Genomic DNA, 24029 nt, shown 5'->3' with positions numbered 1-24029 from the left:
TTACCCAAACTCAATAAAAACAAGTCATCTTCCTTCTTTTCTTTTCAATTTGCAAGAGACCAAGAAAAATACAAGTGGTTTCCTGTGCTGTGTTGACCCACCGATGTGCAGAGCAGTCACACCCGGCCATATCCTCCTGCAGCAGTGCAGGGTGAAACGCACCCAGCGCTCTGCAGGACACTCAGCTCATTCCCCGACACCCTGCAAGCCCAACACCACTATGGAATTACCCCCCTGGTCCACACACTTCCATGGTACTTGGATTCCTGCACATATCACATCATTATTCCACCACCTGCGAGAAACCAGCCTGGGTACCCCAAGCAATCACTACTCAAAGGCCACAACACACTATTTGGAGACAATACTCTTCCCTGACTTTCCCTTTTGGCACAATCAAAACAAAATGAGCCAGTGATTTCTACTTAGAAAATTCCCCATTTCCCTGCTGTTACTGGAACTGAATCACAATTCCTCATCCCTTTTCCATATTCACACAGCAAGTAAACTTGCCATTCTCAGACATTACTGTGACAACCACCAGAGATGGGTTTCTGTTTTGTTTTTAAATAGTGATCCCTAAGCTCTTTTTTAAATATCCAGCAATTTGGCTGTTATTTGTCAAACATCTGTCAGTGTCCACACAGAATCCTAAGTGACTGTCAGGGTACAAACACCAAAGGTCCCACATGGCACATCTCGAAAGCCTCTTATCAGAAATGAAGTTCTCATAAGGGGAAACAAAATCATCTGGCAACATTTTCAATGTACTTCAAGCATCCACATGAAAACTGGAAGTACTTCACATCTGTCAAAAAATTACTCAAATTACATATTTTGAGCATGGTGTAATGATATGCCTAATCTTAACTAATATTTTTCAAAGTAAGACTGAAAACAATATGAATCACATCTATTAAATGTCAAATAAACAAGCAGCAACAGCATCAAGAGCTATGGTAAAACATTTTAAGTTTCTATCACCATTTACAAAGAAAAACAAATTACAATATTCAGTATCAACTACATCAAGTACCAAATCTAGAAAGTCTAATAAAACATACACAAAACCCAACACTGAAGAAGTAGTGCTTTCAAGCAAGATACATGAAAGCAAATTCCAGAGAAAGGCAAAACATTTTAAAGGGCTGAGCTCTCCCTGGACATGCAGCATCTTTAGTGCCTGTCTGCAGCAAAGATTTCACAGTTTCAAATATTTTTAGCTTTATTAAGTAATAAGGAAAGGGGAGGAGGGAATAAATACATGGGCAATGGTGGAGCTGCCCTAGCTGAGCTCACTCCCATCAATCCCAGCTTCAGAGAAACTGTGACCAAGGCTGCCAAACTCTGTTATTTACTGTGAGGTTTTTACGGTGACTGGGGAATGCCCCTGCCCACACACACTGTGGCAAGAGCCACAAACTATTTGGTAACTTACAGGAATCCCTGTAGGGAAGCTGAGGACAGACCCTGGTAATTAAGAACCACTGAGCTTGAGAATTAGGACTCTCAGCACTCATGTTTGCTGTGACCAGGGACTTCACTTCCCCAGTTACTGATGAGGCAGCTTCTCCAAAATAAAGAACTGAAGGCATGCATTAAATCTGCACCACAAACATTCCCACAGCTCACCATATCCTGGGTATATATCAAGATATACCTCCACTTTCATCTTCTCCCAGGACAACCATGGAGCTGACTGATCATCACTACAACAGGACAAGGGGGCACGGGCTCAAGCTCTGCCAGGGGAAACTGAAGTTGGATATCAGAAAAAAATTCTTTCCAGAGAGAGTAATCAGGCATTGGAATGGGCTGCCCAGAGAGGGGGTGGATTCCCCATCCCTGGAGGTTTTTAAACTGAGACTGGCCGTGGCACTGAGTGCCATGATCTGGTAAAGGGACTGGAGTTGGACCAAGGGTTGGACTTGATCTCGGAGGTCTTTTCCAACCCAATCGATTCTATGATCACAGTTGGGGGGGGGGGGTAACTCACCCTAACACACTTCCAAACTCCAGTTTAAAATACAACTGAGCTTGTATTTCAGACCATAAACTTTATAGGCTGGTGGGTGTGTCTTAAAAAAAAAAAAAAGAGAGAAAATTCCTGATGGCAGAACTGGAAAAACAATCTGCTTCAACAATTGCACTTGGAGCAGAATGATTAACTCCCTGAGCCATTCCAGGAACAATACAGATCATGCCAAGACTTACTAAAACACTTTCCACGGAAGAAGCAGGACTGGAGATTTTCAGGACAACATTTAGGATAAATAACAAAAGCCTAAACAGGCTGGAAACCAGGGCTGTGCTTCACATGAAGGGAGGTACATCCAGTGGCCCTTACCCTCACTCCTGCAGCCATGGACTCAGTACAAAGCATGCAAGCATTGCTTTCTTGTTTTAAATCAAATTATCAGAAGTGGCATCTTGGCTGTAATTTGGATAAAAGCTGAACAGCCACATAACGTTAATTTAAAATGCAATTCCCTTAAGAAATTACTCTTGATGTGCCTGTAAAATATTATGTATTTGAATTATGCAGGAAAAAAAGAAGAAAACAGTAATTTTCTCCTCCAAAAATGTTACTCTTACGGCAAGTTATTTTATTCCAGTAGGTCTGGGGTTTTTTGTTTGCTTTGTTTTAAACCACTGCCTGAGCTGCAAATATGCTTTGGGAAAAATACCACTTTTTAGCATGTCAGTACAACCACTTTCAGAGTATTAATTTCACATTACGTTTTAAAGACACTGATAAGTATTTATTACAACATAAAATTTCTGAATGTAGACTGCACTAATGGCTACTCTCTCTGTGCTGCTTTTCTCCTGTTTCAGGTGCTGCACAGGATGCTGCCTGCAAGAAACCCAATAACCCCAGCGGAGCCAACATCAAAGGCTTCCTTTATTCTGATCCCCAAAACCGACAGCAATTTCTCTAACAGCACACCTGTACTTTGACCCAAGAACGTTAAACTATTACCTGGGACACTCCTTATTTTTCTTATCAAAAAGTCTGAAGATAAGCAAGTGTGGGGCCTTGGATAATCAAATTAGTTTCACAAGATTTTTTTTTTTTTGAGGTCAGTAGAACACACTTGAATGACTCTAAAAATAACAGTATAGAAATATTGTACATATTGAACACTGACCTCTCCAATTTCTTTGTCATTCCTGAACCTTTTATATTTTGGGAAAGCATCAAATGTGATTCACTATCCTCTCAGCTGAACATCATGATGCTGTGTATGTGTCAGCAAACCTTACAGTGGAACAGCAAAAAAAAAATACTGTGACTCTTGTTTAGGGGTGGGAAGAAGGGAGAAAAGCTGGAAACTTCCTTTATGATAGACAGCTAAAAAACCTTCTAAAAACTTTTACACACACACACACACACACACACACACACACACACAGAGAGAGTTCAGACTTCTAAGACCAGCATCATTGACAGAGGTCAATTCAAAACAGTATTAAGGTTTCTGGTAAACAAGGATAATAAAATCCCTCGAGTTACATCGTGTTATGTTCTTCTGAAAACCAAAGCAAGTCTGCCAATGTTGAACCTCTGCAAAGGGCTCCTTAAAACATTTTTTTTCTCTCCCCCTTTCTGGTTCCTCCCACAGCCACTGATCTCTGCTGTTCTCTGTCAATATTCAATATTAAGCAAATGGATGATGATAATTACAAACTAGAGAACAGTGCTGCTGTAAAATGAGAAAATTTGGAGTATAATGAAATCAAGTCCTGCAACTCCCACCCACGGTCCTGCAGCAGAACCAAGCTTAAATAAACAGCTTTTTCTGAAAAGATATTCATTTTAAAGGTAAGCAAACAGGATGTATAAAAATGACAAGCTCACTGAGAATGGGCCAGTAACAACAGTTCAAGTGCCAAATAAAACATGCAGTTTAAGGCAAACGCTGGGTTTATATTATCATGTTACATTTAATCATAATATAACCAAAGTGTATGATGTAAGAGAGCTGTTCTACTGAGTTTTTCTTCAAGTAGAGATTTGAGTTTCAATTACAAAGGCTCTGGTCCCAACATCACCGTGAGAGCTGTACTGAAAAACAGAGTTAAAATTGGGAGTTACACTCATGACTTGATGAGAGAAGCAAATTATTTCTTCCCACACATACCACATGCTAAAGGGGTTTAGGGAAAGGGTTTGAACATTTTAAGATGCTTTCCACAGAACTACTGAAAAGTCAGAAGTGCTTAAAAATGACCCATATTTGCATTTTTTATGAGGCTTTATAGTTCCTTTTAGTCTCTGCAGTTTAAGCATTTTCAGCTTGAAAAGGGTCTATTCACATGCACTAAAATGCTTTGCACTTAATTATAAATTTTGCAGGGCACAAACCATATTCTATCACTGTAAATTGGATAAAACATTTCTTGGTGCTAAAAACATCAGTTTCAGGAAAGTATTATAAATGGAATTATTGAATCCATTATTAAGAATGTTAAGGCAAGAGGGTACCAGGTCACCTTTCAGTCTTCACACAGATTTCTTGCCAAGTTACCTCTCTGACTGCACATTCTTGGTGTGATTGAGTGGTATGTTTCGGAAAATTAGTTCACATTTCCCTGTAAGTGAAGTTAAGGCAACAGTTTGTAGTTTTATTCCAGTCTTTTTCTGTGTATGTTTTAGCTTAAAAATGTAAACTTGCTCCAGCTCAATCTGCAGGCAGAGGCATTTACAAAATCTGCCCACGGCACGTCTGTGCGTCACACAAATGTCATCTCCCCTCTGCCAGTGACAGCCCTCGACTCGTGCAGCAACACAGGTTGTGAAAAACAGACAGATACAAAAAATGGACCCCTTGTGAAACAAAATACAGACTGACAACAGTTTGATATGCCTTTACAATGCTCTGGTTTCCACTTGATTAGATGCAATAAAAATATTCCAAAATAAAGAAACCTCACACTATGATTGTTGGATGTTTTTTGAAAGGAGAAGCAGGAGGGATGTTGGTAGCGGGATAAACAGCTGAAAGGCTGCAGGAGGACTGTGCTTCTTAAAGCAGGCAGGAAACACTCCAATTACTTGGAATTTTATCATTCAAAGATAATCAATCACTGAGTACATGTGAAGTGAACTCAAAGCGTATCATGAATCTCATTCTGTTGTTCAGAAAATGGACATGGCATAGAGAAAGAGACTGGAAAACGAGTCCAACTGATTCCTACTGGCTGTGATTTCTGAAAAATTGGGAGAGAATGACAGCTGAGTGCTTGCCCAGTGCAGTACAACAGCTCTCGGGTAACTCCCAGAAACCATTATGATTATTTTCCAGAACATCATGGGAGAACATTCAGTTAATTCCTTGCACTTGGGATTGAGACATGATAACACATTATTTTGCCCATTTCCTGGATGTAAGGCAAACTAAACTAATGCAGGTGTATCACTGCAAAAGTAGAAAACTAAGTCATACTTCTGTTCCCAACTCTGGTTATGGCCACTCTCTTTTTGATTATCAGGTACTTTGATGGCACAACTGTTATTTCAGAGGAAACCTAAAGTATGTTCTTCAGATCAATCTTTTCATTTTTCCTGCCTCTCCTCACTCAGGACTATCATCCCAGTTACAAAAGGAAGAGGAGAAAAAAGTGCTGAGAATAACAAAGGAAATCTGAAAAATAATTCTCAGTGATGAAAACTGTACATCTCTAAGATGAGGGTAATTTATTAGGCCTGCACTATAAACCAGATTAAAACAAGGCACATATAAACAGTGCTGGTCCACAAGTTAAATGCTTTAAGAGGAACCTCCACCTGTGCTTTCTCTTTTTCTTTTTTTGAAAAAATAATTAATTAGTATTATTTCCTTATTAACTCTACACCTTCACAATACATTGTAAAATATGACCCTCAGGGGCTCAGATAAAATACTCAATTTCATCAGAACTATATATTCCTTAAAGCATGTTAAATACTTCATAAAATATACTTTTACATAAAAAATATTTGAAGGAAAACGCATTTAGATGCTTAATTCTATGGGAAGTCTGAGAGGAACCCACAGCAGAGTATGGGAGAGCTTCCCATCCCAAGGGAAGCCTTTGATTTCAGTAAGTAGCCAACCCAACCTGTGGAAAAATGAATTCAAGAAAGGACACCAACCACACACAATAATCTGGTTAAACAATTAAAGAAATGTAGAAAGAGACTGTGCTGGTTACTGAATATTTAGTTGCAGAGAGAACATGACAGAAGAGATCAATCTAAGCCAGAAAAGTTACAATTAAGTATGGGATTAAGTCAATTAACAGCGGGAGTTTTAATCCTCAGAGTGGTTCTCACTGCCATCCTTCCAGCCAGGAATGCCATTGGGCACTGCAGGGAAGGATGGGGTGGGAAAAAGTGGTTTAGCACATCTTCTCTCCATTAATCTGCAAGTACATCGAGAAGATAAAAGGTGGGACCCGTTTATTTTTCACTCTTCTCTGTCAACAGACCCACCTGTTTATGAGAGAACAAGGGTGGGGGTAAGAAGGGAGAAATGGTTTATTTTGCATGATGAGATATTGTCACACAGGAAGTGGCAAGGCCCAGCTTTTCACAGCTGTGTCACAGCGAGTGAAAATCTGATCTGTAAACTGCTCCCAAAGCCCCAACTGCTGCACTAAACTCTCTCTCAGCCTCTGAGAAAACCATTTGCAAGTAACTACAAGAAAGCTCTGAACAGTTTCAGTAGAAGAGTTTGGCATAAAATGAAATCCTTCTTTTCCACCAGTTATTTAAAGAAAATAGTAATTGTGAAAATGTGGGGGTTACACCTATAGGGAATTGTCTGTTTCATTTTATGGTTAATTTTTTTTAACTGTCCAGAGGGAATGAGCCATATGGTTGCTGAGTAATACCATGAAATTCATAACACGAGACTGGTGGCATGAACAAAGTATTTCTAATCTGCAGATCTGTAGTTCTTTCCCTGAAATTTGTCAAATCCTGCATAGACTTATGCTTTTTAAATTGAATTGCATGTACTTTAATTTGAGGGATATAAGCAGTGCAGTACTACACACAAAGAGGTCAGATGAACTGACTGCTTATTAATTATGTAAAACGGAGTTAGGAGCAGTACCAATTGAATTTGTTTGTTTTGCACATTCCTTATGAAATGGTTAATGAAACAAAGGGTCTGAAGCCTGGAATGGGATGGAGAAGTACAAGTCAAAGTGAATGAACTCAAATCTTATTTTTATTCTGCATATCCAATGTGTATAAAGCTCTTCGGACAATGGTCTGTAGCTGTTAGGAATGAGATTGAATCTCATCCTAAAGAACTTGAAAGCAACTACACTGAAAGCAGACAGTCTGCTTATAGCAGGTCTTAAATTAGACATTTAGTTATCTACACTTAAAACAGTATTTACTCAGATAGTTTCACATATCCAGAAACATGAACAAACACTAATGGTCTAACAATTCTTCATGAGGATGTGTGATAGCACTGCTGGTTCTGCTGCCAGCAGCAACCATCACATCACCACGACTGCTGCTGCAGGAACTATAAAAGCAGTCCAAGAGTTGACTTTTGCCATTATTGAAGTATTTCAGCAACTTCAAACTCCTCTAACTAAAATCACAAAATAACCATGAAACTGTTCCCTACTCTTGTCAGTATCGATCAAACCAATTCTCTAACCTTTTCCAAGCAAAAGGCAACAAACTCCCAAAAGAAAACAGGGCATTCTTCCAATTCAAAAAACAGGAGAGGTAATGTCAATAAATACATTAATAAAAAAGAAATTGAGTGGTGTGATTTTGCATTCTTGAGAAATATTACATACTTTCTGGGCTTAAATGAAGATTTTTTTCGGTCTTTGTTCCACTGATTCTGTCAAGTTATATGTATAAAAATAATTTTTTAATGAAGTACGGTTTTCATAACACAGTGCACATGATGCAGCAATTATTTTTTTCGTCTTTCAAAAGAAAGAGTACATTTTTCTCTCTAAGACAGAAGGAAAGAACTTACATTGCATCAGAAACATGCAAGTATTAATGATGGGGAATGATGAAGAACATAAATGGCTTCTATTTTCACATTCAAAAACAAGTACCTGCAAATTAATGCTAAAAGCAACTGGCCTATAAGGGAGCCATGTTTCCATGCCAACTGATCACAGAAAGACATATAATTCAACAAAAAATGAATAACCGACAAAACAAGAAAATAAAAAGCAAGTGGAAGTGCTGGAAATCAAGATCCTGACCATATCAAACTATTCTACAAGAATAGCAAGAACACAACAAAGGATGTAATTTTAAACATGAATGGTGTACAGCTAATGACACTTCATCATTACAATACTTCTAAAAGCTGTCAGTCTCCAGTCATGAAAAACAGGATACAGAACACCTCTATTAAGAAGGAGGGAACACTTGTACAATTCTCACGGAGGTTTCACAGTTGGTAGAAATGAAAGCACCGAGTGCACACTGTGCACATCTTTCATTAGGGTTTTATTTTTTGTCTTGAAGAAGGTCTTGCTTTGTTCCCCATTCACAGAGTTGTCCTGGGGTTCTGCAGTGGGTCAGCAGGGCTGGCTCCAGAGTGAGGCTCTTGCTACCTGAGTGTTCATTAAGAACAATCAAGGCCGTCAGGAATAGTGGATGGGTATCTGCACTCACACGACAATGGGCACAGATTTCATCTAATTAATATTTATATATATTTTATGATCTGTTCTAGCTAGTATTTTCTATCTGTATGAGCGAATTCAACTTCACAGTTGATAAAAACCAGGCTACCATTAAATGCACTACACCAAAAAAGTAAGTTAGAGGTTCACAAATAAAATCATGGGATATACAGTCCACACATGTAGGCATCTGCATGTGGGAAAACCAGACTTGAGAAAGGAAGCTTAGAAATATTGATAGATGAGAATGCTCCAGATCTATAGCTGGTTCCAAGATACTGACATTTACATGCAATAAAAGCAGCAGTTTGAGTGTATGTTCTTTAAAACCTCGAGAAATAAATAACCTCCAACTAAAAAGTTCATAAACCCTGTGTTCTAAATTAATACAAACTTGAGAGGACAATAAATTTATGTTTCTTAGTATGTCTTTATCAATTAAGCAGCAGTGCTTTTCTTCCAATTTAGTTCTTAAAAACATATTAAAATTCATTAGAGGTTTCAAATGGATAAAAAAATTACAGTCACAGAATTGGAAGTAAGAAATCCCACCATTAATGGGAAAGGCACAATTAATTCCAGTATATTTGAGTGTGATTGTTTTGTCTTATTCTTCATGAGAACAGAAAAACAGGTGCTTGTACCCACTCTATTGAATGTGAACACGACTACAAGGCAATGGGCCCACCCACTGCATGGAAAAATGCAAAGTTTACATAAAATGACTTTTAGTTTCGGGTACTACCCTCAATCTGTGCAGGAACCTCAGTGGCATCAGTGGATGAAAGAAAATACAGCCATGTTCCAGCTTACCCAGACAGCATGGAAGATTAAGGGTTTCACCAGACTTTCTTCCTCTGTCTATTCAGAAGTTACCAAGAACTGAATTTTTAGATGTAAGTTGCTGCCCTTTTAAACAGGCATTTATAATAAAAAACATGCATTTCCTAGGAAGAGTTTTGCCATTTAAAGGCAAAAAGTAAATATATTCTAGTAGAAAAGACCTAAACTGGAAAGTTCCTAAGTCACGAATATGACTTTTTTCTTTTTTTTTTTTTTTACAAGAACAATGTTTATAGCACAGCCCAGGACAACTGCACAGTAAACACTTAACATCTCCAAAATTCCCCTCTGTCTCTGACTACCTTTCCCCAGCCTTTCCCTAAGGCTGGACACAGCCAACTGACCCAGCATTTCTGCTGTTCTTGAAGAAGCCAAAAAATGTTTATTCATCTGTGTGGAATGGCCATGATTTCTGCATATTTCTGCATGTGTCAAGAATTACTTTTAGGCAATACACACTAAATTCCTGCCTGGGATCCTGAAAAAAATACTCATATAAAAAATGCACACATACACTCAAGACATGCTTAAGAGTATTCGTAATCGATAAAATTCTGCAGTTCACAATAACCTTTGTGGCAAGTAAACTCTTCAGCAACTCCTGAAGTACAAAGATTATTAATTCCAACATGGAAAGATGTATTTTAATAAATCACTATTTATCTTAAATACTATAAAAATCACCCTCACTCACAACAGCAGCAGCAACTGAAAGCTGCCTGGCAGTGCCTGCACTCCCAGCTCCACGCGTCCCTGGCAATTAATTCCTGCTATGTTTTAGAAGGACCAGGGGTGGGCAAAGCTGAGTAAGATGAAAGGTCAGTTCAGCTTCTCAGACCTTTACCTCTTTTCATCTATTGTTAAAGAGTCTCTTCTGTTCTACAAACACCTTTCTATTTTTTGGAACCTTCTGAAAGTCAGTTTTCTACTGGTGACATCGATTCACTGCCATGTGTGAAATCATCCACAGAGTGCATGGATTTTTTCACACAGCTCTGCCTTGGGCAAGATCCTAAATGGTAACAGAGCAGAAGACTCCATGTTATTTAAATATCAACAGAAGAACAATAATGAAATAAAGAAAAAATAAATCATTCTCAACAGAGCACCAACTGGGAGGCCAAACGGCAACACTTTTAGCCTTGGCCAGCACAGTCTGTTTATATAAATGAAAGAAAGAATGTTGCCCTGAACTTGCCCATTATCCCACAGAAAAGGTATTGTGGGAATGCTAACTTTCACCTGGCTAACTTCCAGATGCCGACAGGAAGAAACGCCCTTTTAAAATTTTAGCTAACTGAAGAATACTTCACATTTTTCACATTTTCCCATTATTCCAAGTTATGCATAAACTAACATAGGCCTTGAACTAAATCCATATAAAATGGTCATAGTAAGATGATGGACTACTCTGCAAAAGAATGAATCAAGGAGTTTGCATCCACACCAAACAGCCAGTACCATATTTCACAATCCACAGCAGCTCTGCAGAAAGCAGGCACATTTCTGGAATAGCAGAAATATCTGCAGTGCTGTAAGAGCACTTGCTGGACCAAAAAAAGTACCATCCCAGTTTCAGAAATGCAGCCCAGTGCTATGATGCTGAGCTGGCACCATGTGACAAAGATGCCATTTGAAGTCTGCATTGTATCATACAATTAGAGAAACGCATCTTGCTCTGCATCCAGTATCTGCATGGGCCCCACAGCTGGAACTGCAACACAGAGGACTCGAAGAGTTGTTAAGGCCGGAAAAGATCAGCACTGCCAAGGTCACCACTAAACCATGTCCCCAGGTGCCACATCTCTGTGTCCTCTAAATACCTCCAAGGACAGTGACTCAACCGCTGCCCTGGACAGCGACTCAACCGCTGCCCTGGTCAGCCTGTTCCACTGCTTGACAACTCTTTCCATAAAGAAATTTTTCCTAATATCCAATTTAAACCTCCCCTAGTGCAACTTGAGGCCATTTCCTCTTGTCCCCTCACTTGTTACTTGGGAGAAGAGACTGATCCACACCTGGCTACAACCTCCTCTCAGGGAGCTGTAGAGACAAATAAGGTCTCCCATTAGCCTCCTTTTCTCCAGGCTGAACAACTGGACAAACTCCAGCACCTCAATGTCCTTCTTGTTGTTGGGGCCCAAAACTGAACACAGGATTTGAGATGTGACCCCCACATTGTGCCCTCCAGGGGGACAATCCCTGCTCTGGTCCAGCTAGCCACACTATTTCTGGTACAGGCCAGGATGTCATTGACCTCCTTGGCCACCAGAGCACACACTGGCTCACGTTCAGCCACTGTTAACCAACACCCCCAGTTCCTTTCCTGCTGAGCATCTCTCCAGCCACTCTGCCCATCACCTGTAGCACTGCAGGGGGTTGTTGTGACCCGGTAGCACTTGGCCTTGCTGAACCTAAGATCATTGGCCTCTTCCCACTGATCCAGCCTGTCCAGATCCCTCTGCAGAGCCTTCCTGCCCTCCAGCAGATCATCACTCCCACCCAAGCTGGTGTCACCTGCTGATGATGTCCTCGATCCCCTCATCCAGATCATCAATAAAGATAATAAACAGAACTGGAGAGAGCCAAGCATAGCAACTGTGTGGACTTGAGAAGACCCCAATACAAAATGAGCAAAACTCCCGTCTCTGTTTCAAACAGACTGCATTTTTCTTGCTCTTTTCCATCTGGCACTTCAAGTAGCTGTCTTTACTTAACAGTCGTCTAGAAGTTTTTAATAAGTCTCACAATGTGCAAACTCAAACTGAAAGAAATTATCCCTTACTTCTTCTCTTCCAAAGTTCAACTGTGAAGTAAAAATAGCTCGCAATCATGTCTCTGCTCCAAGCCTTTGAATCACAGCAGGAGCAGGAGTACTCGGTGCTAACACACCAGCCACATATTCCCATCCATGTATTAGTGCACAGCACGTGGAGCTGCAGCTCCTCCCTTGCCAGTGCTGTGCTGGTTCATTTGTGTGCATGTCCTGTCAGGCTAATTGGTGAAATACAACTTCCCGATACACATATACAGGAGGGGCTTTTTTACTGTTTAAAGAGGAAGAGCTTTAATGGTGGAAATTACATTTTTAGTTTGGAAAAAGCAAGCCCTTCAATCACAGCAGACTGTTTTGCATGGCACTGTGTTCAGTCAAGCCACAGGCTGCCTTCTTAATAAGTGCATTTACCTTAATTCAGTTCACAAAGGGAAGTTTGCTGCCTCCCAAACTGTTTTCCTGTGATAAAGCAAGACACAAGATCTACCAAGCACCTACTCAGAGCACCATTAACTACAGAACCCTACTCCTAATTTGGTGCCATCCCAGGGTGCTTCCCCGGTAAACTCACCATCACTATGTGCACAGAATGCAGGGTGTGACTGGGCGCAGAAGAATTAAGTGAACTATCCCAGGTCACTTCTGAGGTTGCTCCCAAGTGTGACAAGAGCACCGTGACCACTGAGGCCATTTCAGTGTCACTCAGGGTATCTGCTGGCACTGCTGTCTCTGCTCCCCTCTCTTCCAATTCTCCTGCCAATAATTAATTTCCCTGAAAGTCAGATACCGTGCATTTACTTGACTTCAGCACTCAACCAAGGTTTTTAGTAATAAGAAACTCCTTCTATAACCAAAGAAAACAAATACAAAAGACTTTAAAAAGGTGATTCGGTTCTCATATAGAACATTAATTTCCTTTTACAGGTCCTTCAGTGACATTCCTTTAACAGAGAGGTACAAATCTCCCACAGAGAAACCACATTTATGCTCCAGCATGCTTCAAAACTGGAACACTCATGCCCAACCTGAAGCCACTGCAAAGTACCACATTTTTATTTGGTTTTGCTGATTCCTAAATATCTCAATGCAAATGTGAAATAAGCCTCGTTTACACTTAAACAAGAGTTCAGACAGGCTTGCACTACCTTAACTAACTTGATTTAAAATTGTACCTAATTAAATGCAAGCAGTTTCCCAGGTATCCTATGGCTTATTCATGAACTGCTTTTTCACTATGCACTTCTGTGATCAAAGACATCTTAGATGTAACAGGTGAGCTTATTTACCATTTATAAAAACAGCCACTGTTTCATCTTCTTTTTAGAATTAGTCTTCTAAGTGAGAATTAATTTTTACTAACTCTCTTTGAAAATCTGAGAACTAGATGATTTTTGAGATCTTTTCTCCCTGCACAAAAAAAAAAAATCCCCTCCTGCCAATAAATCTTTAGGGCATTTCAATAGTTGCTAGAATTGTGCAAAACACACTTCAAAATATTCATCATTTCTATAAGACAGTAACCCCAGGACAGTTAAAAAACCCAAACTTCATTTTCAATGTCTTGGAGGTTTTTTTCCTTCTTTGACTGTGGGTGCAAGAAAACAGTTTCTATTTATGTATTTGTTAGCAGATTTTTTAATGTTTTTTTTGAAAACAAAGCCACAAAGCTCAGAAAAATCACTACCATAATTTCACAGGCTTAAAAAGCAGTCCAGAGGGAAGATTCCAGAAAAGTTATGAAAATCAATGCAAAACTGCAATACTCACAGTACTTCAAGTTCTAAATTACCAGCTCCATCCACTGTTTTGTACTCCCTTGATCCACAAGATTAAGAAAAATAAGACTCATGGTTTTGAGGAGTCCTTATAATCCTGGGTCTTTCAACTGAGTGGCAGAACTTGCTCCTCAACAGCAAGTAGTCCTGAGCCAAACCAATCTTCTGACAGAACTTTAACAAAAGGGTGATCCTGTAATAAATTGGGTTTAGTATGTAGGATGCAGCCAGAATACTACGGATTTGTGAGCCCACTCTGCCTGCCATTGCTATCAGCTGGAAGCTGAGTAACTCAACATCCTGCAGGACCAAAATCTGCTGGGAAAAGAAGAGTTGTGCCTGTGGCTCACTGTTCTCCCAAACTCCTCCTTGAAAACCTTTCCTATTTCCTGCTCTGAGGAGACAGTTCTCCCTGCTGAATATACAATGCTAGATTTAATTTTTAGAGGGCTGCAGGGTGGTCACGAGACAAATACCGAGCATGTTTGTACGCCTCTGTATTTACAGTAAAAAAGGGAAACTCATCTGGATTCAAGGATTCAAAATATGAAACCTTCTGAACAAAGACACGGTAAGAGAAAGCCTTAAACATAAGTCTGCCTAATACAAACAACATCCACAACTGGACCCAAAAGGCAACGTATTGTGAAGCCCTTTCAAAACCATACAATACTATGGGAATTAAGTAAACTTCAAACTCCCCTGCAATACTCTCGTCATAGCTAATTTGTGATTTCCTGTATGCTCAGTACTAACAGCACAATGGAGCCTCTATTGTGGGCCTCCTCCCACAAGCTTTTAAAAAATGCAAGACATTCTTTTTATCTAGACTGGCGTGGCTAAAATACATCCAGCTCTACACAGATAAAAGGTCATTTTAGATGCTGCTTTTGCTCGCGAAAATAAAAAAGTAAAAATGTGCTGCCCGGTGGTGCTGAGTTTGAAGTTGACAAAGGAGCAGTGAGTGCTGTGGCTGAACTGCTGACCACCAATTCTGAGCGGGGCAGATGCAGGAAGGCACATCAGTTTTAGGTAGGAAGAAAAGATTCCACCCTGAGAACTACCTGCAAATTCAACACCATTCAAATCAGCTTTTAGAGTCTCGCAGGAGCTGAGAAAATGAATGAAAATTTGACAGAATTCATGGAATAGTGACTGCAGTATTAACTACAAATCTTGACTGAGAGTGAAGGCAGTCTTTCAGATGCAAATAACTGATTTATAGAGGTACTGAAAATTGATTTATTTTATTAATTTTAAAGGACCCTGGAAGCTAATACAAACCAACCAAAAACGAACAAGACTTTCTGCTGGCAGCAGAAATGAAAGACAGTAACCCTGGCACAGGAGCACAACCAGCACAGGTAGACTGTCAGCGTGCAGTAGAGAATTTGGTGAGGATGCAAAATAAAAACTCAAATGCTGCAGTGGCTTTGATCAGTATCTTAATGACCTTTCTTAGTCAAAAAGTAGTGTGTTAAGACAGAATGAGCTGGCCAGTTCCAATCAGCCTGGGAATACACACACGCTGAATTACTGAAGATCACCTCTCAGTAATGCTGATTATATGAACAGGAAAATCAACGACGTGGGAAAGGCTGTGATACACATTAATACTGTTCAGTGAAGCACCAGACACGCATTAAGATAGTTGGTAGACCACAAATGTGAAAACGCTCATTACCCGGTTGAAAATAAACAGTTTAACATATCTGGTACAACACATTAAAGTGGAAAAATATTTAAGTATCAGTTTAAGAGTTTGGAGACTGGCTTGTGGTTATCTCTGTTGAACACTTTTGTCCTGCATGACTCTGCAAAGACTGAAGCTACACACTCAGCAAGAGACAAACTGGCTGCAGCCATCTAATGAAATTTCACTCATCTGGGAATTTTGCTGAAGTGCTCCACACCACTGCTCCTGCTATGCCATGTATTTTCTCTATGGGGTTGAGAGTGCCATGCTGCAAATATGCAAAAAGCAACATCAGTTTTGGGCTGTTTGACTTAAAACAGGAAGTCAATTCTGAAAATCCATAGCCAGGTGAAACTCCCACAGAAGCCAATGGAAATTTTGCAATTATAAATTAGATACTGGGATCTGCATCAATGGCACAGTCATTACTGTCTGCCAGCCCCCAGCAGCACCTCTTGCTGACTGTAGGTCTGACTAACAGCTGCCTGGGGCAGCTCTCCCTTCCTGCAATCCCTTCTGCACATCAGCCCAATCCAACTGGATAGCACACATCCTAGCACAGCTCCTTTCTGGCTCATCCTCCCAACTTCTGACTCACCCAGGGGCTATGATGACATCCTGCAGAGTGAAAAAAATGTATGTGTAGTAGGTGATGATGAAAATACCCTGCAGTGCTGCTTCCCTCCTGTCTTTTTCCTGAGCTCTGAGTGGCCACTCCTCTGCTTGGCCAGGCACATGGGGTGTATTGGCACAGGGCACAGGGTGGATGCTCCTGCCATGGGAGAGGAACACAGCCCGATGGGAATGCAGCAGGGACAGCCTTGGAGAGTCTGATCTGCCATTCCTGCTGTCATCACATGGCAGCCATGGGCTAATTCCTACTGATCATCTTTGGAGGGGTGGGAGAGAGGGACATTCTGCCACACAGCAGCAGTGACAGCAGAGAGCCAGGCTTTGAGGCTCTGACCTGAGCAAAACTGAAAACAGGACCACCCTGCTGCTGTCTCTAGAGCTCAGTTTACCTAAACCACTGCCTGCTGTGGTTAGACCCTGCTCTGACTGTCCAGCATGGGTGAGGGCCTACATCCCCCTTGCACAAGACCAGACACATTTAGGTAAATGCCTATAACACTGGGCTGCCTGCTGTGGTTTCCCCAACTACTGACACTTCTCGCTTCAGAAGGTCACATGTGACCGAAGCACAGAAGGTGCAAAAAGCCACGCTTGCTTTAAAAGGCAGCAAAAATTATGCTCTTGTCATGAAGCCATTAAAGCTTCCATCACACCCCCCTTATCACAGGGTGTGTCCACGTCTGACAGCAGAAGATTAAATCTATCAAAAAATACTGGGGCTGTTCAGGAAGACCATTAGAGCACATCCAACAATACTGAATTTGGACTGCACACAGGAATCTGGAACTGTGACTCAAGTCAAGTAAGAAATGTTCTTCTGCTTCTTTCCTTTTTTTTGTGAGTTGGCATTGGAGCTCTCCTACACAGACTGAAAGGAGAGGAGGGGTAACATGGTGAGCTCTGGCACACAGAGTCAGAAAGCGTGAACAACTTTCACTGCAGACTTATGTAACTCTGCCGCTGGTGACACAACTCGCTGAAAGTGGTTTGGGCACCACGAAGGGACATCCACTGACCTGTAAACAGAACTGTTAAAATATGCCTTAAAATACCTCACGTAAAGCAAAATTATGTAATCACATTACCTCATGTTTTAATACTGAAACAACAAAGGCTTCATATGCAACAGAAATAGAAGCTTTCTATTAGTACCACAACTTCACAATTATCTGAACAGCTGTCCCCAGCTCCCAGGGGCAGCTTTTCCTGCTTTCTGCAGAGAATCCCTTTTGGCTGACTACCCTGGCAGGATACACTGCAAGGAGGTTCCTCCAAAAACCCCTTGAAAAAGGCAGGTATAAAAAAAAAGATGACAACGCAGCGATGAGCACCAGACGTCCAAAATAAGTATCAGCATGAAACATGCTTCTGCATTAGCAGTGCTTAGTTCAAAGAAAAAAATCAAACAATGTCAATTTTCAATTATGTTGATTAGACACAAACTGGATAATTAGTAAATGGAATAATAATACAGGAAACATGATACGTTTGAGATGAAATGACAAAAATATTTCATAAGAGAGAGAAGTTAATTTATAATCATCTTCCTCAAAAATTAAATTCTTGCTCTCCTATAGCAAACATAAACACGTTATGTTTTGCACATCAAAAAACAATTAACCCAGTCATCTAATGCACAGATGTTTTTCAATAGAGGTTTCTTTTGAGTGATTTCTTTTTATTGGGAGTTTAATTTTACCTTGTGAAGTTTTTTTTTTTATTATGTCATTACAGCTGGAGCACCCATAGGGATTGGGCAGCCATCCCTGGAGCAGCTCCCAGGTGGGTGCTCTGGAGGGCAGAGCTGTGGGTGAGGCTCAGGAACACGGAGCTCTGGAGCCTCCCATGCCGACACCACAGATAGCAGCTCCCAGGCGGCACAAATTACAGGAGCCCAGGGACTGTCTCCTCGAGGAACCAGACTGGTCTCTGCTTGGGTTCAAAAACCATTTGGAGGTTTTTACTCACTTCAGCCATCAAATCAAAACTGAACATCAAAGGGTCCAAAAGCACCAGAAAAAGTCTCAGCAGCCTTTTTTGCATCATGAACACATTGGGACATACTCTGTTTCCCCTTCCCACAATCCCACCACACGAGGCTGTAGAGCAGCTTCAGGCAGCCAAACCTGGAACTACCAGATTCCCAAAACACTTCTGATCACATTAATCGTTTGGGGAGATGGGCCAAGGATTCCTGTGCACTGGAAAATATCCTGTCGCAATCACAGTTCAGAGATCCTAAACCACCCACTGCCACTGGAAGCACCTCCACACTTCTCCAGTTCTCCCAGAACAACACTGGTGAGGGAGCAAAGGGTTACATTTCAGCAGGAAATGTAAATTTTAGATTTATCTGCAATGCATGCTTTCCTCATCGATTCACAGATTAACATGAATCATCACTTTTACTCTCAAAGCAGTAGGGGAGAAGAAGACCCAAAACTACAGCTGGGCACTTCTGTCTTCCCAAACAGTAAATCCATTCCTGCGCTGTCTGGGAGCGAGCAAGTGTATGTGGGTGAGGAACTAAGGCTAAAGGGCTCTGTACTACAACTTTTATCCTCACCTTAAATTTTAGGACACGTATTAAAAGTGTAACTCCAGCTCTACTCTCACACTAAATAAATAATTATGGGGCCAGGAGGTTAGGGAGCCTCAGAGGAGGCTGCTGTGTTGCTGCACTGCCAACTGCTGTGGGATTTGAAAAGCCTGACACACATGCTGGAGTATCACCTCATCAACGTTCCCAGCTGGCCTGGGAGGCGAAAACCTGACTGCTACTTTTAAAGGCAGGTCACTCACACACAAGCAGCCAAGCTCTCCAGATAAGCTTCAGGAAATACAGTTATTACAAATGCGTGGTAGGTCAGGCAAGACAAAAAGGCAAGGAGCAATTATAGTCCAAAATAGCTGCAACTGTAGTCCAAAATATCTGCATGGTTTTAAGAGTTAAATTTCATGTAAGCAAATTAAAGATCATGTTGCTTCTCAGTGTCTTTGCTTAAAAGACATTGAAATCTGTGCCTTTCCACACACTTACCGCTGTTCCAATTACTTTGGGGGAAAATTAGCTTTTCTACTTTCTTTTCTTTTTATGGTATTCATGTAAACAGGTTCTTTGGGAGAATGTGAGTTCTCTCCCCAAAAGGGATGGCCCAGCAGACACCGATCTGCGGCTGATGTTCTTCTTTGATAAGGAGGGATTGACTGTCTGTTTCAAAACATTGGCAAGTGCACCACTGTATCCGTGTGATAACACTTCACATTATCCAGCCCCATCCTAATCTCCTGGATCACACTTTTGGCGAAGCGCTGGGGCCGCTCTGTTTACATTGTAAATAAAACAATAGCTCTCAGAAACAGGGAGATTAATAAATTGAAGGATCACACATTTTTAACAAAGGGCAGATGCGATTTATCATTATGATGCAGAAGGACAAGTCAAGAGGTAACTAAACTGACAAACGTAAGGGCACTTGTAATTTGTTTTATCGTGCTATCACAACTCCACATGATGATGAAGTATCACAGCATATACAATATTTACAATATAAGCTTTTGACACACAGTGTTCTGTGTGCTCCAACACTGCACGCTCCAGCTGCTCCTTAACTGCACGTGACAACACTGAACTGAAAAATTCACAAAGGTGACTCGAGTAGTTTCATTTCAAAATAGCAGTTTCATTGACTAAACTCTTCTACTGAGCATGACTACAGCAATTCTCAGGATTATTACTATTTTATCTGACAATTCAGTAATGAGATAACACATTCCCTGATGGAGAAATATTGGATCTGTGTTACTGGGGAGGGTGGAGGCTGCGTGTTTACGATGGACAGAGAACACACCACTGACTCTGCACCAATTTACACCCTCGATGCCAACAAACACACACAGAGAAACTCCATTCACATCCCAAGTGTTATTTTACCTTAACAAAACGATAAAAATGAGGGGACAAGTTTAACTCTCCTGTTTCTCTCATCTGTTCATGAATTGCAGCCACCTCATGAACACACTTCTTGTTTAGGCTGGAAAAGCTGCAGGCTGGGGGCAGAGAGAGGGTTGTTGGTTGTTTCATTTGGGTTTGAAATACACCAGTGAATTGCAAGTGGGCAAAATATTTTGTCACAACCTTACTCTAGGGATGGCTGACATAATAACACACCAAAGAAGATGCTATCTGTCAAACACTAAGGAATTCCAATATTGAAATCTTGCTGCCTTTGGGGGTCAATAAAGAGCAATGTTATAAAATACACTAAAGTTGGCAGTTTGGGCTGCTAATTTTACATGCCTGCTTCACAAACACACAGCTAAAAATAGATAAAACAGATAAGAGCACAGAACAAAGAGATGCACTGGACAATTATCTTTCTGCTAGCAGTCTAATTTATACTCAGCATTTTAACCCTTTTTGTTCATAAAACAAACAGATTTTTAAAGTGTTACTAAATGGGATCTCAATCTGAAATTATCTAAATATATTTTATTTTTCTTTGGATTTTCTTGCTCCCTTCCTAGTAGGATAAAACAATGAGATTTAAAGTATTTTAATAAGGGCATCAGGCTACTTGCCAAGGGGCTTGAATACTAAATAAGTACATTTACATCTTTTAAGACCCTGGAGGAGGAATCAGTGCAATACACTCAAAACACGTAGGCACATCTCAAATATGACAGCTAATTTCAATTCACTGGCAAAGAAAGTACACATTCACTTCAGTTTATTAGGCCTCATTATTTTCAATGAGGCCAAAGGGATGATTATCTTTAGCTGCTCCATCGTGGCCTAAAAGTAAACATTCTTCCAGATAAGGACAACTTATTAAAATATAAGGCAGCGTTAAACTGTTCAATTTTAAGTTACAACAGGTAATTTTGAAAAGCCACTATTATTCTGTTCAGCTCAATACTATGACTGAAATCCTGACTTTTGAATTTAATTTTTTAGAAGAAAACAAAGCAGCACATCAGATTGACTCATAGCTATATGGTAAACAGGCTTACTCTCTGCTTTGTAGGCTCCTTTTAGTATCATTTGCTTACAAAATGATAATGTTTATAAACAGAACCGACATTCTGTCTCCTGATGTCTGGGGGCAGGGGTAAAAAAAATCACCTTCAGATTAACATGACAATTTATGCCAAGCAATTCTGAAGGTGTATCTGAAACATCACCCCGTGCATATTACTTATGCTACCTTAAAAATATGTTTTAAATGCATGTTTTAAAAAATAGAAGGAAAAAAGAAAGAGAAGATGAAAGAGGAGAAACTGATTTAGGGCGCAGAGCCTTACCTGTGATACACAACCCGGCCACAGCTCTGCCAAAACCAGCCCACCAGCCAGGCCTTAAGCACTTTTTACAGCAATAAAACGCCGCTTTTAAACTTCCTGTTTATCCAAACACCGGCCCAGCTTTCCTGCAGCTTTCCCGCAGCTCGGAGCCTGCACTGCTCACCCCACGGCGAGTGGGGGACAGAGCACCCCAAATCCATCCCAAGGGACAGAACATCCCAAATCCATCCCGGCGGATAGAACATCCCAAATCCATCCTGGAAGGGACAGAACACCCCAAATACCCTCCTGGAAAAAAGGAACACCTCAAATTCCTTCCTGCAGGACTGAACATCCCAAATCCATCCAGGAGAAGTGAACACCCCAAATCCATCCTGGAGGAGTGAACACCCCAAATCCATCCTGGAGGACGGAACACCCCAAATCCATCCCGGCGGACGGAACACCCCAAATCCATCCCGGGGGACGGAACACCCCAAATCCATCCTGGAAAGATGGAATACCCGAAATTTCCTCCCAGGGGACAGAACACTCCAAATCCCCTCCTGGGGGAGAGAACACCCCAAAACCTCCCTGGAGAACAGAACAGCCCAAATATCCCCTGGAGGACCAAACACCTCAAATCTTCTGTAAAGACAGAACATCCCAAACCTCCTCCCGGGAGATAAAATACCCCAAACCCCTCCTGGAAGGGACAGGACACCCCAAACCCCTTCTGGAAGAGACAGAACATCCCAAACCCCTTCTGGAAGGGACAGAACCCCGCAGACTCCTCCTGGAAGGGGCAGAACCCCCGCACTCCTCCTGGAAGGGACAGAACCCCCACACTCCTCCTGGAAGGGACAGAACCCCCACACTCCTCCTGGAAGGGACAGAACCCCCACACTCCTCCTGGAAGGGGCAGAACCCCCACACTCCTCCTGAAGGGACAGAACACCCCAAACCCCTCCTGGGCGCAGCTTCAGCGCCGTTCGAGTTCAGCACTTCAGGACGACTCGCACTCCCTTCCCTCCACCTCCCCGCCGCCGTTCCCTCATCTTTTTATTCCCCTTTATGTTTCCATCGAGCATAAAGCAGCAGGAGCAGCAGCAGCCCCCGGCAAAGTTGCGCCGGCGCTGCGGCCGCCAGGGCAGCCCCGGGGCCCGGCGGGGACGGGCACACAAAGCGCGGCGGCCGCTCGTGTGTGTCTGAGTGTCTGTGTATGCCCGTGTGTGTCTGTGTGCCGGTGTGCCTGTCTGTGTGTGTGTCTGTGTGTGTGTCTGTGTGTCCATGTCCCCCGCCCCGCCGCGACCAGGCCGGATGGTTACCTAGAGGCAAGCCCTTGTTCAGGAGGTGAGAACTTCCCATGGAGGCGCCGCGCTCCGTCCGCGCCCGCCGCGGGGAGGAGGGTAGCGAGGAGGAGCAGCAGGAGGAGGAGGAGGAGGAGGATGCCGGGGGGCAGCGCCGCTCGGAGCCGCCGCGGCAGCCGCGGCATATGGCGGCCGCTCCGTGGGCGCCCCCGAACTCAGCGGCGTCTCGGTGCGCGCCCCCGCCGCCCGCCGGGCGCGCCCCCGCCGCGCGCACGCGCGCCCGCCCCCGCGCGGGGAGGGGAGGGGCGGGGCGGGGCGGGGCGGGAGCGGCCACCGCCCGCACCCGGCTCGATCTGCTGGTTCTGGGCAGGCTCTGAGGTAAAACACGGAGCGCGCGGGCGCGCCGAGAGCCGCGGGTGTGGTTTTGTTCCAGGCTCAGCGCTGGTTGTGCTCGCACCGCGGGGCAGCCCCGGGGACACCCCGCGGGGCAGCCCGGAGCGCTCGGCAGGGTCGGGACCCCACGCCCGCTCCGGGCGGCCTGTTCGGTCACCGCTACAGGGTGGGGTCCTCCTCGCCCTCCTCTCAGGTGGGACTTCCCAGGCAGCAAAACATCCCAAAACATCAGCGCTCCTGCAGTTCCGCTGCCGCTGGGACTCGGCGGTAAGGCCGAATTAAGATATTAAAACAAATAAAGCCATAACGCCCCGAGAGTGCCAGCGCTTCCTCCGTCCTCCCTGACCCCCAGTCGGAGCCCCGAAACTGCCCCCTCAAGAGGCACCGCCGCGAGTGGGGACAACAGTTTTATGGGGAAAGCAGCGATTTGGCCGAATTTAATCCACCACAGGCTGATATTCCCGGCTGGGACCCCGCGCGGCCCTCGGGGGTCCCGCCATGCCAGCGCCGCACAAAGGGCGCCGGCGGCCGACGCGAACCAAAGCGGTGGCCGCGCCCCCGCGGCCCTGGGGCGACCCCGCCCGGGCGCGGTGAGGGATAGGCGGCCGCCATGGCCTCGTTCAGCGCCTCGGGCCTCGCTCAGCGCTTCGGGC

General features: G+C 42.8%; 1 protein-coding gene across 8 annotated transcripts in view; it reads right to left on the bottom strand.

Annotated features, from left to right (window-relative positions):
• The window catches only part of CTBP1 (C-terminal binding protein 1), a 244199-nt gene that overhangs the window by 43335 nt on the left and 176835 nt on the right, over positions 1–24029 (bottom strand). For 2 of the 8 annotated variants that reach the window (XM_071556982.1, XM_071556979.1), the window contains exon 1: positions 23002–23250. The exons of the other annotated variants lie outside the window; for them this stretch is intronic. Coding sequence is in view for 1 of the 2 variants with exons in the window: in XM_071556979.1 (XP_071413080.1) it covers positions 23002–23041 (40 nt within the window). In the remaining variant the exon portion in view is untranslated. Of the gene's footprint in view, positions 1–23001; positions 23251–24029 lie in introns of those variants that run through there. 8 annotated transcript variants of the gene reach the window in all.

The sequence above is a fragment of the Pithys albifrons genome, chromosome 5 (genome assembly GCF_047495875.1).
Source record: "Pithys albifrons albifrons isolate INPA30051 chromosome 5, PitAlb_v1, whole genome shotgun sequence".
Classification (NCBI taxonomy): domain Eukaryota; kingdom Metazoa; phylum Chordata; class Aves; order Passeriformes; family Thamnophilidae; genus Pithys; species Pithys albifrons.
Note: the sequence above shows the minus strand (reverse complement) of the source record. Positions and strands in the feature narration are given on the sequence as shown.